The 16,285-nt window shown below is 34.5% G+C and overlaps 1 protein-coding gene across 1 annotated transcript in view; it reads right to left on the bottom strand.

Moving 5' to 3' along the window:
- Positions 1-5,253, bottom strand: part of LOC139752097 (WD repeat-containing protein 3) — a 50,947-nt gene extending 45,694 nt beyond the window's left edge. Inside the window, exons 1-2 of the mRNA XM_071667973.1 lie at positions 5,113-5,253; positions 3,170-3,371 (exon numbers count right to left, since the gene is read on the bottom strand). Of these exons, the coding sequence (XP_071524074.1) occupies positions 3,170-3,337 (168 nt within the window). The 5' untranslated portion in view covers positions 3,338-3,371; positions 5,113-5,253. The remainder of the gene's footprint in view (positions 1-3,169; positions 3,372-5,112) is intronic.
- Positions 5,254-16,285: the final 11,032 nt, after the last annotated feature.

Below are 16,285 nucleotides of genomic sequence, written 5' to 3'. Positions count from 1 at the left end.
GTTTTAGATATCTGGGAGTGGATCTGGCAGCGGATGGACCCATGGAAGCGGAAGTGGATCATAGGGTGGGGGAGGGGGCGAAAATTCTGGGGGCCTTGAAGAATGTGTGGAAGTCGAGAACATTATCTCGGAAAGCAAAAATGGGTATGTTTGAAGGAATAGTGGTTCCAACAATGTTGTATGGTTGCGAGGCGTGGGCTATGGATAGAGTTGTGCGCAGGAGGATGGATGTGCTGGAAATGAGATGTTTGAGGACAATGTGTGGTGTGAGGTGGTTTGATCGAGTGAGTAACGTAAGGGTAAGAGAGATGTGTGGAAATAAAAAGAGCGTGGTTGAGAGAGCAGAAGAGAGTGTTTTGAAGTGGTTTGGGCACATGGAGAGAATGAGTGAGGAAAGATTGACCAAGAGGATGTGTGTGTCGGGGGTGGGGGGAACGAGGAGAGGGGGGAGACCGAATTGGAGGTGGAGGGGTGGAGTGAGGGGGATTTTGTGTGATCGGGGCCTGAACATGCGGGAGGGTGAGGGGGGGGGGCGGGGAGTGGAGTGAATTGGAGCGATGTGGTGTACCGGGGTTGACGTGCTGTCGGTGGATTGAATCAGGGCGTGTGGGGCGTCTGGGGTAAACCATGGAAAGCTGTGTAGGTATGTATATTTGCGTGTGTGGACGTGTGTATATGCATGTGTATGGGGGGGGTTGGGCCGTTTCTTTCGTCTGTTTCCTTGCGCTGCTTCGCAAGCGCGGGAGACGGCGACAAAGTATAATGATAAAATATATATATATATATATATATATCGCTACCTCGCTGACACGGGAAATGGCGAATATTATGAAAGAAAAGAAAGAATATATGTATATATATATATATATATATATATATATATATATATATATATATATATATATATATATATATATACATATATATATATATATATATATATATATTATCCCTGGGGATAGGGGATTAAGAATACTTCCCACGTATTCCCTGCGTGTCGTAGAAGGCAACTAAAAGGGGAGGGAGCGGGGGGCTGGAAATCCTCCCCTCTCGTTTTCTTTTTTTAATTTTCCAAAAGAAGGAACAGAGTGGGGCCAGGTGAGGATATTCCAAAAAAGGCACAGTCCTCTGTTCTTAACGCTACCTCGCTAACGCGGGAAATGGCGAATAGTTTAAAAGAAAGATATATATATATATATATATATATATATATATATATATATATATATAGATATAGATATATATATATATATATATATATATATATATATATATATATATATATTTTTTTTTTTTTTTTTTTTATACTTTGTCGCTGTCTCCCGCGTTTGCGAGGTAGCGCAAGGAAACAGACGAAAGAAATGGCCCAACCCCCCCCCCCCCATACACATGTACATACACACGTCCACACACGCAAATATACATACCTACACAGCTTTCCATGGTTTACCCCAGACGCTTCACATGCCTTGCTTCAATCCACTGACAGCACGTCAACCCCTGTATACCACATGACTCCAATTCACTCTATTTCTTGCCCTCCTTTCACCCTCCTGCATGTTCAGGCCCTGATCACACAAAATCTTTTTCACTCCATCTTTCCACCTCCAATTTGGTCTCCCTCTTCTCCTCGTTCCCTCCACCTCCGACACATATATCCTCTTGGTCAATCTCTCCTCACTCATTCTCTCCATGTGCCCAAACCATTTCAAAACACCCTCTTCTGCTCTATCAACCACGCTCTTTTTATTTCCACACATCTCTCTTACCCTTACGTTACTTACTCGATCAAACCACCTCACACCACACATTGTCCTCAAACATCTCATTTCCAGCACATCCATCCTCCTGCGCACATCTCTATCCATAGCCCACGCCTCGCAACCATACAACATTGTTGGAACCACTATTCCCTCAAACATACCCATTTTTGCTTTCCGAGATAATGTTCTCGACTTCCACACATTTTTCAAGGCTCCCAAAATTTTCGCCCCCTCCCCCACCCTATGATCCACTTCCGCTTCCATGGTTCCATCCGCTGACAGATCCACTCCCAGATATCTAAAACACTTCACTTCCTCCAGTTTTTCTCCATTCAAACTCACCTCCCAATTGACTTGACCCTCACCCCTACTGTACCTAATAACCTTGCTCTTATTCACATTTACTCTCAACTTTCTTCTTCCACACACTTTACCAAACTCAGTCACCAGCTTCTGCAGTTTCTCACATGAATCAGCCACCAGCGCTGTATCATCAGCGAACAACAACTGACTCACTTCCCAAGCTCTCTCATCCCCAACAGACTTCATACTTGCCCCTCTTTCCAGGACTCTTGCATTTACCTCCCTTACAACCCCATCCATAAACAAATTAAACAACCATGGAGACATCACACACCCCTGCCGCAAACCTACATTCACTGAGAACCAATCACTTTCCTCTCTTCCTACACGTACACATGCCTTACATCCTCGATAAAAACTTTTCACTGCTTCTAACAACTTGCCTCCCACACCATATATTCTTAATACCTTCCACAGAGCATCTCTATCAACTCTATCATATGCCTTCTCCAGATCCATAAATGCTACATACAAATCCATTTGCTTTTCTAAGTATTTCTCACATACATATATATATATATATATATATATATATATATATATATGGACAATCATCACTGGAAAAAGAGAATAAGAGATGGTGTGTTCTTTCATTTATATAATCCTTAAACAGAGTGGGGGAGATAAAAGTCTTGAAGTCCTTAAAAGCACACAAGTAACAGTGAGGCGGGGCTTCACTAATCCCCATGGAGGGCAAGTGGGCAATAATTATGTGACATGACGTGTCTGACCTTCCTCTCCCTACATGGTGTGTGGAGAAGGATATTCTGGGGGATAATTCTTAATAATTATTTCAGTTAACAGTGTCACATTTAAAAAGGCCAAAGGACATATTTACATTATGATCAACTGTGCCACAGATCAAACATGATTCAACTGCATTTCTTTCACTGAAACAATTTGATTTAGCTCATTCCCAGTTGATATGGTGGTCAAAGGCAGCTTTATGTTGTGTGTGTGCAGGTGTGTTTAAGCTTCAGGATATATTAACCTTGGATCAATGTACAAATATCTCTTGGAACACTCAACAACATGTACTATACCTTTGCAGTTTTTCTGATGTCCCAAACAAGGACATTTTCACAAGCAGGAACAGCCACACATTTAGCTCTCTGGCTGAACCTTGTAATAAAGCGAACACATCTGCCGGTGCCAACCAATCCAAACACCGAGCCAGGAACATAACGGAGGTACTGAGTAGTTATACCCATGACTTCAAACTTCGTCACTAAAGCTGCTGTTTGTCTGCAAAAATGGCATATTGCAATATCATATGTAAAAGTATTAAGTGCTTACCTACTCTAGCAGAGAATGGTGTTCAAGGTCTTTTACCCCTACAGTTCAGTCTTGGACGAAGCTGTTCCCTCACGGTATATAACATTATCAAGCACAAAAACCTTTCTTATCTATGGATTTCTTAATGGTCATGTGCCATCAGTCTCTGCTAAAAGCTACTGGGTTAAACATCATTTTGCACAAATGTTGAATTCAAGAACATAGAGCTGTCTCATCTCAAATTTGTAGAGGAATGAGTGGAAACCACCCAGCAAGTGCTAGCTATTAAAGGTTAAAAAAGGGTATAAATCTAAAGAAAAAAAAAAAATCTTTTCTTTATGCTACAGAATGGACACTAGACATTGTCAGAGTGCTTGGCAAACCCCTATATCAATGGCAAAAATTCATGTTAGTGCAAACAAAGGATATGCTCAAAATATGACACATTTAACTGCATTAAACTAACCTGAACTTGGGGTAGAAGTGGAGTTATGAAGAGAGACATGATCAAAGATCAAAATCTAGTAATGTGTTATGATGCTTTTTTGAGAAAAAGGTAAAAGTTTCTATGTTAACTTTGTATTTTCTACTTAAAACTTTATTTTTATCTGTAATAATGTAAACTTGGTTTTGTATTTCAATGAGAAAGTTTTGGCCAAAAAGGTTACTTCAAGAATGTTTGCTGCATGTCATTCGACATAACCCTTTCAGTGCTACTGGTGTCTGTCTAAGCTTCTGTAGAAGAGTGCAATTAGTGTCAACTTATGGATGTACTTTTCTGCCATAACTTGTACTATCCTTGCACTGTAAGCTCTGCTGGCTAGCAACAGATGGCATCCAAAAGAATGGATGAGTCACTAGAACTGCCTGGAGGCCTCAGTAATCTGCTAATGATAATAGTGGGCAACTGTGTATTTTTGAACTATGAAGCTACCTCTTAATTCTTAAGGAAATTTTCTCTCTTTCTGGGCACTTTCATCAATAAAAAAGTCAAGTAAACTTGTAAACTAGGTAGGGACAAAAATAAAAAAAATCAGCTGCACCTATATTCTGAAATGTTATGCTCAAATTCCTTTTTGAATTGATAATCTTTCCTTTCATTTCAAATCTTTACTGCAGTTAACTCGAACGCCCCGCCCACTTTGGTGACAATGTAGCATCTTGCTTTATATTATCAGTGCACATCCATTACAACTAAAAACGAACAGCTCTACATCTATCATTATCAACATTCCTGTTTACACAAAGTGGATCAAGTGCACCTTTTGAGAGAAACAGCTTCAAAGAACTGGTGTTGGTCGTCCCCATTTCTGGAAACAGGAGCAGGAACACCAAACTCCCTGAAATAAATGTGCTACCGGCGTCCTAGAAAGCACTGGCCACATAAAATAGTGGGTAAAGAAGGAGAACCCAGAATAAATCGCTATATACATTAGCTGATAGAGAAATCTGGCCAAATGTTTCTTTACTCCCACCCGCACCGAGGACCGAAAAGGAGATCGTGGGTAATTATGAATCTTACATTTGCCGGTGAACTAATATTATATTAGACTAGCCAGCTCTCTTGACATGTTATCCTGTGTGGAGATTATCCTCCAGGGGGTAAATAGCAAATCGGCTCCTAAGAGGGGTTGCAACTCTGAAGGCACAATATCTTTTGGTATTACACACATATAAATATATACATATATACATATTTACTTAAACATACCTATAACATTTATCACTAGCCTGTTATCTTACGAAACTTGCTTCTTCTGTCCTCTTGATCTTGTATGAGGGTTATGCAAAATGAATTTTTAAACTCTGAAAGGCTACCTGTAGCAACAGAGGACCTCAACATATTTACGTCGCTTACACCTCAAACCCGGGAGTGTGGCTCCCACGTGGTTGGTGTCCAAAGTTTTACTCACCACACAAGAAAAAACAAAATGGTTCAGCCATCTTACAAATATATTTTGATTTCAATCGCATCATAATCCACACAAGAACAGACAAAATGGTTCAGCCAGTGTACAAATATATTCTAATTTCAATCACATCATTTCCATTCTCAAAATATTGTGTATGAGTGAGAGAGTAGAGCTGGCATTCTTTTGAATACTTGAATTGCGGAGAATATATTAAGTCTGGGAAGCATGATCAGGATCAATCTTATATCATATAATGATAATAATAATAATAATAATAATAATAATAATGATGATAATAATAATAATAATAATAATAATAATAATAATAATAATAATGATAATAATAATGTCAATAATGGTAAAGTCAATGGAAATCACTGGAAACGTGGGCCTACATATGGGAAAACTTGATGGAATTAATAGAAAGTAAAAAACAAACTAAGAGGACGCCTCATAGATTCCCCATTTATCTGATAATAGTTAGAGGTACTTTTTTTTTAGCTCAAAATACTTTTTGTTTTAAAATGAAAAGTACTTCTTATAATCAGTCTTTAAAGGAAATTTATTTTTCTAAGAAAAATATCAAAAATTGAAGGCAATAGTTCAGGGTATTTTTAAGCTCCAGAAACTTTGTGTTTCAAAATTGAAAGATGAGATATTCAAACACTTCTATACAAGAAATAATCATAAGAAATAGAACATAATGCTCTCAGTTACCGATACATACCCAGTAAATACGATGCAAAGGAGCAGAACATATTCTACAATTGACTTCATTTAACAGCATAAATGAATGTCATAAAGACGATTAAACGAAATGTTAACACCAGATTTGTATTCAAATTGAAAAATGTTTCTTACAATGAGTTTTTAAAGGAAATATATTTTTCTGAAAAAAGCCAAAAAATTGAAGGTGATAGTTCAGAGTATTTATTTTAACTCAAAAAACTTTCTGTTTTAAAATTGAAAGATAAGATATACAAACACTTCTATATCTGAAATAATTATGGAAAATATATCATAATGCTATTAGTCAGCCACATATACCCATTAAATACGATGCAAAGCATATAAAAAATTTTAAAAGTGAATTCATTTAACAGCTTCATTGAATGTCATAAAGACGATTAAACGATATTCTAACACCAGATTTGTATTCAGCATGAAAAATACATCTTATAATGAGGTTTCAAAGAAAATCTATTTTTCTGAGGAAAATGAAAAAAAATTGAAGGTAATAGTTCAGGGTATTATTTTGCTCCAAAAACTTTTTGTTTCAAAATTGAAAGATAAGATATTCAAAAACTTCTATACAAGAAATAATAATAAAAAAATATATATCATAATGCTCTCATTGCCGATAAATACCCAGCAAATACAATGCAAATGAACGGAGCATATTATAAATTTGACTTCATTTAACAGCGTAAATGAATGTCATAAAGTCAATTAAACGAAATATTAACACAAGATTTGTATTCAGAATGAAAAATGCTTCTTATAATGAGTTTTTAAAGGAAATCCATTTTTTTGTGAAAAAATGCCAAAAATTCAAGGTAATAGTTCAGAGGATTTTTTAGCTCAAAAAACTTTCTGTTTTAAAATTGAAAGATAAGATATACAAACACTTCTATATCTGAAACAATTATGGAAAATATATCATAATGCTATTAGCCAGCCATATATACCCATTAAATACAATGCAAAGCATCGAAAAAAATTTAAAATTGAATTCATTTAACAGCTTCAATTAATGTCATAATGACGATTAAACGATATTCAAACACCAGATTTGTATTCAGCATGAAAAATACATCTTATAATGAGGTTTCAAAGAAAATCTATTTTTCTGAGGAAAATGCCAAAAATTGAAGGTAATAGTTCAGGGTATTATTTTGCTCCAAAAACTTTTTGTTTCGAAATTGAAATATAAGATATTCAACAACTTCTATACAAGAAATAATCACAAGAAAATATATCATAATGCTCTCAGTTGCCGATACATACCCAGCAAATACAATGCAAATGAACGGAGCATATTATAAATTTGACTTCATTTAACAGCGTAAATGAATGTCATAAAGTCAATTAAACGAAATATTAACACAAGATTTGTATTCAGAATGAAAAATGCTTCTTATAATGAGTTTTTAAAGGAAATCCATTTTTTTGTGAAAAAATGCCAAAAATTGAAGGTAATAGTTCAGAGGATTTTTTAGCTCAAAAAACTTTCTGTTTTAAAATTGAAAGATAAGATATACAAACACTTCTATATCTGAAACAATTAGGGAAAATATATCATAATGCTATTAGCCAGCCATATATACCCATTAAATACAATGCAAAGCATCGAAAAAAATTTAAAATTGAATTCATTTAACAGCTTCAATTAATGTCATAAAGACGATTAAACGATATTCTAACACCAGATTTGTATTCAGCATGAAAAATACATCTTATAATGAGGTTTCAAAGAAAATCTATTTTTCTGAGGAAAATGCCAAAAATTGAAGGTAATAGTTCAGGGTATTATTTTGCTCCAAAAACTTTTTGTTTCAAAATTGAAAGATAAGATATTCAACAACTTCTATACAAGAAATAATCATAAAAAATATATCATAATGCTCTCAGTTGCCGATACATACCCAGCAAATACAATGCAAATGAACGGAGCATATTATAAATTTGACTTCATTTAACAGCGTAAATGAATGTCATAAAGTCAATTAAACGAAATATTAACACAAGATTTGTATTCAGAATGAAAAATACTTCTTATAATGAGTTTTTAAAGGAAATCCATTTTTTTGTGAAAAAATGCCAACATTTGAAGGTAATAGTTCAGAGGATTTTTTAGCTCAAAAAACTTTCTGTTTTAAAATTGAAAGATAAGATATACAAACACTTCTATATCTGAAATAATTATGGAAAATATATCATAATGCTATTAGTCAGCCATATATACCCATTAAATACGATGCAAAGCATCGAAAAAAATTTAAAAGTGAATTCATTTAACAGCTTCATTGAATGTCATAAAGACGATTAAACGATATTCTAACACCAGATTTGTATTCAGCATGAAAAATACATCTTATAATGAGGTTTCAAAGAAAATCTATTTTTCTGAGGAAAATGCCAAAAATTGAAGGTAATAGTTCAGGGTATTATTTTGCTCCAAAAACTTTTTGTTTCAAAATTGAAAGATAAGATATTCAACAACTTCTATACAAGAAATAATCATAAAAAAATATATCATAATGCTCTCAGTTGCCGATACATACCCAGCAAATACAATGCAAATGAACGGAGCATATTATAAATTTGACTTCATTTAACAGCGTAAATGAATGTCATAAAGTCAATTAAACGAAATATTAACACAAGATTTGTATTCAGAATGAAAAATACTTCTTATAATGAGTTTTTAAAGGAAATCCATTTTTTGTGAAAAAATACCAAAAATTGAAGGTAATAGTTCAGAGGATTTTTTAACTCAAAAAACTTTCTGTTTTAAAATTGAAAGATATGATATACAAACACTTCTATATCTGAAATAATTATGGAAAATATATCATAATGCTATTAGTCAGCCATATATACCCATTAAATACGATGCAAAGCATATAAAAAATTTTAAAAGTGAATTCATTTAACAGCTTCATTGAATGTCATAAAGACGATTAAACGATATTCTAACACCAGATTTGTATTCAGCATGAAAAATACATCTTATAATGAGGTTTCAAAGAAAATCTATTTTTCTGAGGAAAATGCCAGAAATTGAAGGTAATAGTTCAGGGTATTATTTTGCTCCAAAAACTTTTTGTTTCAAAATTGAAAGATAAGATATTCAAAAACTTCTATACAAGAAATAATAATAAAAAAATATATCAAAATGCTCTCATTGCCGATACATACCCAGCAAATACAATGCAAATGAACGGAGCATACTATAAATTTGACTTCATTTAACAGCGTAAATGAATGTCATAAAGTCAATTAAACGAAATATTAACACAAGATTTGTATTCAGAATGAAAAATACTTCTTATAATGAGTTTTTAAAGGAAATCCATTTTTTTGTGAAAAAATGCCAAAAATTGAAGGTAATAGTTCAGAGGATTTTTTTAGCTCAAAAAACTTTCTGTTTTAAAATTGAAAGATAAGATATACAAACACTTCTATATCTGAAATAATTATGGAAAATATATCATAATGCTATTAGTCAGCCATATATACCCATTAAATACAATGCAAAGCATCGAAAAAATTTTAAAATTGAATTCATTTAACAGCTTCAATTGATGTCATAAAGACGATTAAACGATATTCCAACACCAGATTTGTATTCAGCATGAAAAATGCATCTTATAATGAGTTTTCAAAGAAAATCTATTTTTCTGAGGAAAATGCCAAAAATTGAAGGTAATAGTTCAGGGTATTATTTTGCTCCAAAAACTTTTTGTTTCAAAATTGAAAGATAAGATATTCAAAAACTTCTATACAAGAAATAATCATAAAAAATATATATCATAATGCTCTCAGTTGCCGATACATACCGAGCAAATACAATGCAAATGAACGGAGCATATCATAAATTTGACTTCATTTAACAGCGTAAATGAATGTCATAAAGTCAATTAAACGAAATATTAACACAAGATTTGTATTCAGAATGAAAAATACTTCTTATAATGAGTTTTTAAATGAAATCCATTTTTTGTGAAAAAATGCCAAGAATTGAAGGTAATAGTTCAGAGGATTTTCTAAACTCAAAAAACTTTCTGTTTTAAAATTGAGAGATATGATATACAAACACTTTTATATCTGAAATAATTATGGAAAATATATCATAATGCTATTAGTCAGCCATATATACCCATTACATACGATGCAAAGCATATAAAAATTTTAAAATTGAATTCATTTAACAGCTTCATTGAATGTCATAAAGACGATTAAACGATATTCTAACACCAGATTTGTATTCAGCATGAAAAATACATCTTATAATGAGGTTTCAAAGAAAATCTATTTTTCTGAGGAAAATGCTCCAAAAACTTTTTGTTTCAAAATTGAAAGATAAGATATTCAACAACTTCTATACAAGAAATAATCATAAAAAAATATATATCATAATGCTCTCATTTGCCGATACATACCCAGCAAATACAATGCAAATGAACGGAGCATATTATAAATTTGACTTCATTTAACAGCTAAATGAATGTCATAAAGTCAATTAAACGAAATATTAACACAAGATTTGTATTCAGAATGAAAAATACTTCTTATAATGAGTTTTTAAAGGAAATCCATTTTTTTGTGAAAAAAAATGCCAAAAATTGAAGAGGATCTTTTAGCTCAAAAAACTTTGTTTTAAAATTAAAAGATAAGATATACAAACACTTCTGTATCTGAAATACTTATGGAAAATATATCATAATGCTATTAGTCAGCCATATATACCCATTAAATACAATGCAAAGCATCGAAAAAAATTTTAAAATTGAATTCATTTAACAGCTTCATTGAATGTCATAAAGACGATTAAACGATATTCTAACACCAGATTTGTATTCAGCATGAAAAATACATCTTATAATGAGGTTTCAAAGAAAATCTATTTTTCTGAGGAAAATGCCAAAAATTGAAGGTAATAGTTCAGGGTATTATTTTGCTCCAAAAACTTTTTGTTTCAAAATTGAAAGATAAGATATTCAAAAACTTCTATACAAGAAATAATCATAAAAAGATATAATGCTCTCAGTTGCCTATACATACCCAGCAAATACAATGCAAATGAACGGAGCATATTATAAAATTGACTTCATTTAACAGCGTAAATGAATGTCATAAAGTCAATTAAACGAAATATTAACACAAGATTTGTATTCAGAATGAAAAATACTTCTTATAATGAGTTTTTAAAGGAAATCCATTTTTTTGTGAAAAATGCCAAAAATACATCTTATAATCGAGTATCATTAAGAGGACTAAACGTTATTTCAACACCGGGTTTGTATTCAGAATGAAAAACACTTTTTATAATGAGTTTTTAAAGGAAATTTATTTTTTTAAGAAAAATGCCAAAAATTGATGGTAATAGTTCTGGATATTTCTTAGCTCTAAACTTTTTTTTTTTCAAAATTATTTAAGATGAGATATTCAAACACTTCTATACTTGATATAATCATGGAAAATAAATTATAATGCTCTCAGTTACCGATACATATCCAGTAAATATGATGCAAAGGAGCAGAATATATTTCAAAATTGACTTCACTGAAGAGCTTAAATGGATGTCTGCAAGTCTTTAAGAGCTTATATAATATATATAAATTTAAGTTTGGCTTAACTCTTCAACAGTTTGTAATTACACTGTATATATGTTTATATACATCCACTGCATGTACATTTCTAATCAACCCAGGGGCGCAGTATCACTGCTTGTCATAGGCGCTATTTCCCATAGGTGCACCCCTGCTGATATTTGCCCCTTTTGAACGTTATGGTCAAAATATACCAAAATAAATTATAATGCTCTCAGTTACCGATACATATCCAGTAAATATGATGCAAGGGAGCAGAATATATTTCGAAATTGACTTCATTGAAGAGCTTAAATGGATGTCTTTAAGTCTTTAAGAGCTTATACAAATCTACGTTTGTCCTAACTCTTTAACAGTTTATAATTACACTCTATATATGTTTATATACATCCACTGTATGTACATTTCTAATCAACCCAGGGGCGCAATATCACTGCTTGTCATAGGCGCTATTCCCCCTAGGTGCACCCCTGCTGATATTTGCCCTTTTTGAATGTCATTATCAAAATATACCAATGATATGTTAGTAAAGTCCTCCTGTGAACGTTTCATCATTGTGAAAGAAGCTCAAAGCGTCAGGGACTGCGAAATATTGCAAAGAGCCAAGATGCAACAGTGGCTGGACAAATGCATCTCGGAAAATGTAGTCAAGAAGAAGGGTAGGGAGTTCACATAATGAGACGTTGAGTATCGTATCAGTGAAAATGACCTGTAATAGTCGTTTTGACATCCTGTCGAACATGTCACCAGACTGCTACGTGAGAGGAAGGATCGTAAGGAATGAAAACTGTATCTAAGTCGATGGGAAAATCGCCTTTGTGCTTATGGACAGTAGGATATTCAGGATGATGTACGTGATGTATGTCCACACTAAGTTGAAAGACCCCGTAATAATCTGTCCTCTCACTTCAACAAAAAGAAAAAAGAAAACGCTAGAAAGGATCCAACGGAATGCAGGAAGAATGGTACCAGAAACGAATGGCCGGAACTACAAAGAGATGAGGAAAAGATAGACATGATAGCTACGTATGAATAGTTTCATTGCAGGACTAAGTGCTTTTCAAGAGCTTAGTTGATTCGTAGGCAAGTTGTAGAGGATGAAACTATCATTCATCCGGCCTCGGGTTTTCCAAGCAGGTCGCAGCCACGAGCCCATCTCAGCCTGGTTCTCCTACGGAAATACCAAAACAAAATGACCAGACAGTCTCTTACATGTCTCATGAACATGTCTAGAAAAGAAAAAAAAAAGCCCTGAGCTTTTGTTTAGCTGGATGGCGACCGTTGCTAGTGTTTGACTTGACATTCTGGAGGAATATGATATGGCTGTCCTAAGAATAAACTGTACAGTTTTGATACATTTGCTAATAAACATTTAAAAAAAAATCTTTCTAATCCCTTATGTCATCTTTGCAATAGAGCAGGAACTATCAACCAACTCGTAACCTACTGCATAACATACAAATTAAGGCAGCTTTAAACAATAATACCATTTAACTTTCCTTATGAAAAGTAATAACACATACCAGTACAAAGATTAATGAGTTGATTACTTTTCTAAAAGAGTGGATTGCTCGAGTTAAATTTGTCCTACCTGAAAATATTATTATTACTATTATCATTATCATCATTGTTATTATTCTATTATTATTATCATTATCTTTATTATCATTATCATTATTATTATTATCATTATTATTATTATTATCATTATTATTATCATTATCATTATAATTATTATTATTATTATTATTATTATTATTATTATTATTATTATTATTACTATTATTATTATTACTATTATTCCGGGGCTCCCTTATTGCGTCCTTTATACTCTTCGCTGCACCCGATTCGTACTGCTTATAAAACCTTAGTTCATCGAGTTTCTCGTCCTCGCCAGGTGGTGGCAGCGTTCACGAAGAAATGAACAACGACTTCATTAACATATAGTCCCTAGCTGGCATGTATAATGTATCGAAACCACAGTCTACCATAGACTTATATATAATGGATGGATAACTGCCTTGAAGACTTCGCAGAGGTCAGCATTACATCCAGTAAACATTGTTATTAACTTCATTATTTGTAGTAGCGGCAGTAGGACTAGGCTAGTAATAGTAGTAGTAGTAGTAGTAGCACTGGGATAGTAATGATAGTAGTAATCATTCTTCTGATACAGTGATAAGTAGTATTTGTATCGGAGGTCTTTGATTCCATTTAAGGTCCGGTCTCCAGTATATTGCAACTTCTTGCTCTTTGTATAGCATATGGAACTTGTCATAACTACTCAGTGATATGTGTCGATCTGGCTCTTTACAGGGGAAAAAAAACATTGATGTCCAGTCAATGAATACCCGGCTCCTCTTTCCGAACATCTCAGACTAAATAATTGAAATTTAAGTTTAGAAAGTAGAACAAAATCATTCGAAACATAAGCTCAGCTTCTCTCCCAGCAGCCTAGGAAACAAACAAAAAAAAAAAGAGTTTATAATGCCAAAAATATGTTTCACTTACGAACAAAACTCTGATCTATCACACACATCACATAACAGAAAACCTGGACACATCCGATGCACAGGTTCGGTTGAGAGATTAGGGGTCCAGTACGTCTTGCCCAGATTGTCTGCCTCATCCAGTTTTTGTCCACATGCCGCTCTTGCATTCCGGACTCTGTCATGTAACTGCAAAACTCCTCGGTATCAGAACCCCGACCAACTGGCGACTATATACCAGCCCTAGCTGTATGCAGCATACTGTCTGTGTGCAATCAACACTGCCTCTGACAGTGTATACATCCACGTAATGTTCATATTTCTACAGTTTTTAGCCTTTTATGTCATTGTTTGTTTACCTCATGTAAACAATCTTTACACACACACACGCATATATATATATATATATATATATATATATATATATATATATATATATATATACATATATATATATATATATATATATATATATATATATATATATATATATATATATATATATATATCCTATGAGTTCACGGGGAAAATGAAACGTTCCCGAGTGCACTTTCGTGAAATAATCACGTTATAATGACATATAGGTTAATGCTAACTCATCACTCTTTCTGTGTATATCTATCTATTTATCTGTTAATGTATCTATCTCCAGTATGTGTTATTGAGGGTAAAAGTACATAATGCACAGTGTGTGTGTGTGTGTGTGTGTGTGTCGGTGGCTTAAGCGGCCGGCGTACCCTGGGAGGGGGACCTGCTCCTCCCGTTATGTTTTTTCCTACTTTCACAACCTCCGGCCCCTCGCTGTCCACCCCCCCCCCCCCAACACACGCCAGGCCACATCACCCTCATGACGACCTCCGTGTTGGGAACCTTGGTAAGATGTTCCTGGAATCATTCAAGCTCTACGATGGAGTTTCCCGGGGATGCACTGCTTTCTCCAGTCCTCTCGAATCTCATCATTTTGTACGTGATCTCACATGGCCATCCGCAGTCCCACGGTGTGAAAGTTTTCTCTTATGCAGATGACCCACAGTTACGTCACAGCACCTCGACACCACAGAAGCAACAATAAACATGCAATATTACGTCACGCAGCCAGAACGCTAGCTTACTCCAAAGAGAATGTCTGCATTCCCTTTAAAAAAAACAATTGCATCCACCCACTTAATCCCTGGCAAACACGAATCCATCGAACGCCCTCATACTATATGAACCCACTTAATCCCTGGCGAACATGATGAATACATCGAACGCTCTCATATTACCTTGAACCATCAACCACGTCCATTCAACACAGCACCAAACGTCTGGTAAGCGCGCGACGTTGTCACCACACTACAGAACAGCAACAAACAGTAAGGCTATGAACAAACTAGACGTCCTCAGAACGTTTCTCGTTACGAAATACAGATTAGAAAAAAAAATAATCAGTATTATCTGCAAACTATTCATCCGCTCCACCCTAAAACTACGACGGACCTGCCTGGTCACTCACCCTGTCAAAAGCTAACATAACAAAAGTACAAACCACACACAAACAGAGCACACAGAACAATGACCGGATGCTTAGCAACCACAAGGATTCAGCAGCTGCACAACAAAACAAACATACTTCCAATACAACCCCACCTAAGCATAATTTATATCCAGTTCTGCACAGTTACATTTAACCTCCTCCACTTAAGATATTTGATAACCCTCTACTAACCACATTTACGTCACACGTCAACAATCTCCACTCGTAGATTGGCTTGCCCAAACCCCACCCCAACCCGCCTCATTCCCAGTAAACACCCACTTATTAAAACATATTCACACCTTCCCGACTCAGACGGTAAACAGTGGCCTTATCTAAGCCAATCTTGAACTCCAATCCACCAGACATACGCCCAACGCAAACTACTCCCCCCGACAAGTGCAAAGCAAACTGTCTCAGATTCGTGGAGACAATCCACCTCATCAGGTGTCAGTACTTAACAAAGTTATTTAAATCCTAACATCACACTTGAGTCCCGCCATCCAGCTAAGTAGTGGCACCTGATGAGGTGGATTGTCTCCACGAAACATTACATGTTAAAATTACATGTTAAATAAGATTGTATGAACTCTTACTGACGTGCGATTTTACCTTCATAACTTCCATCACA

The sequence above is a fragment of the Panulirus ornatus genome, chromosome 12, assembly GCF_036320965.1.
Source record: "Panulirus ornatus isolate Po-2019 chromosome 12, ASM3632096v1, whole genome shotgun sequence".
Lineage (NCBI taxonomy): Eukaryota > Metazoa > Arthropoda > Malacostraca > Decapoda > Palinuridae > Panulirus > Panulirus ornatus.
This window is presented reverse-complemented; position numbering and strand designations above follow the sequence as displayed.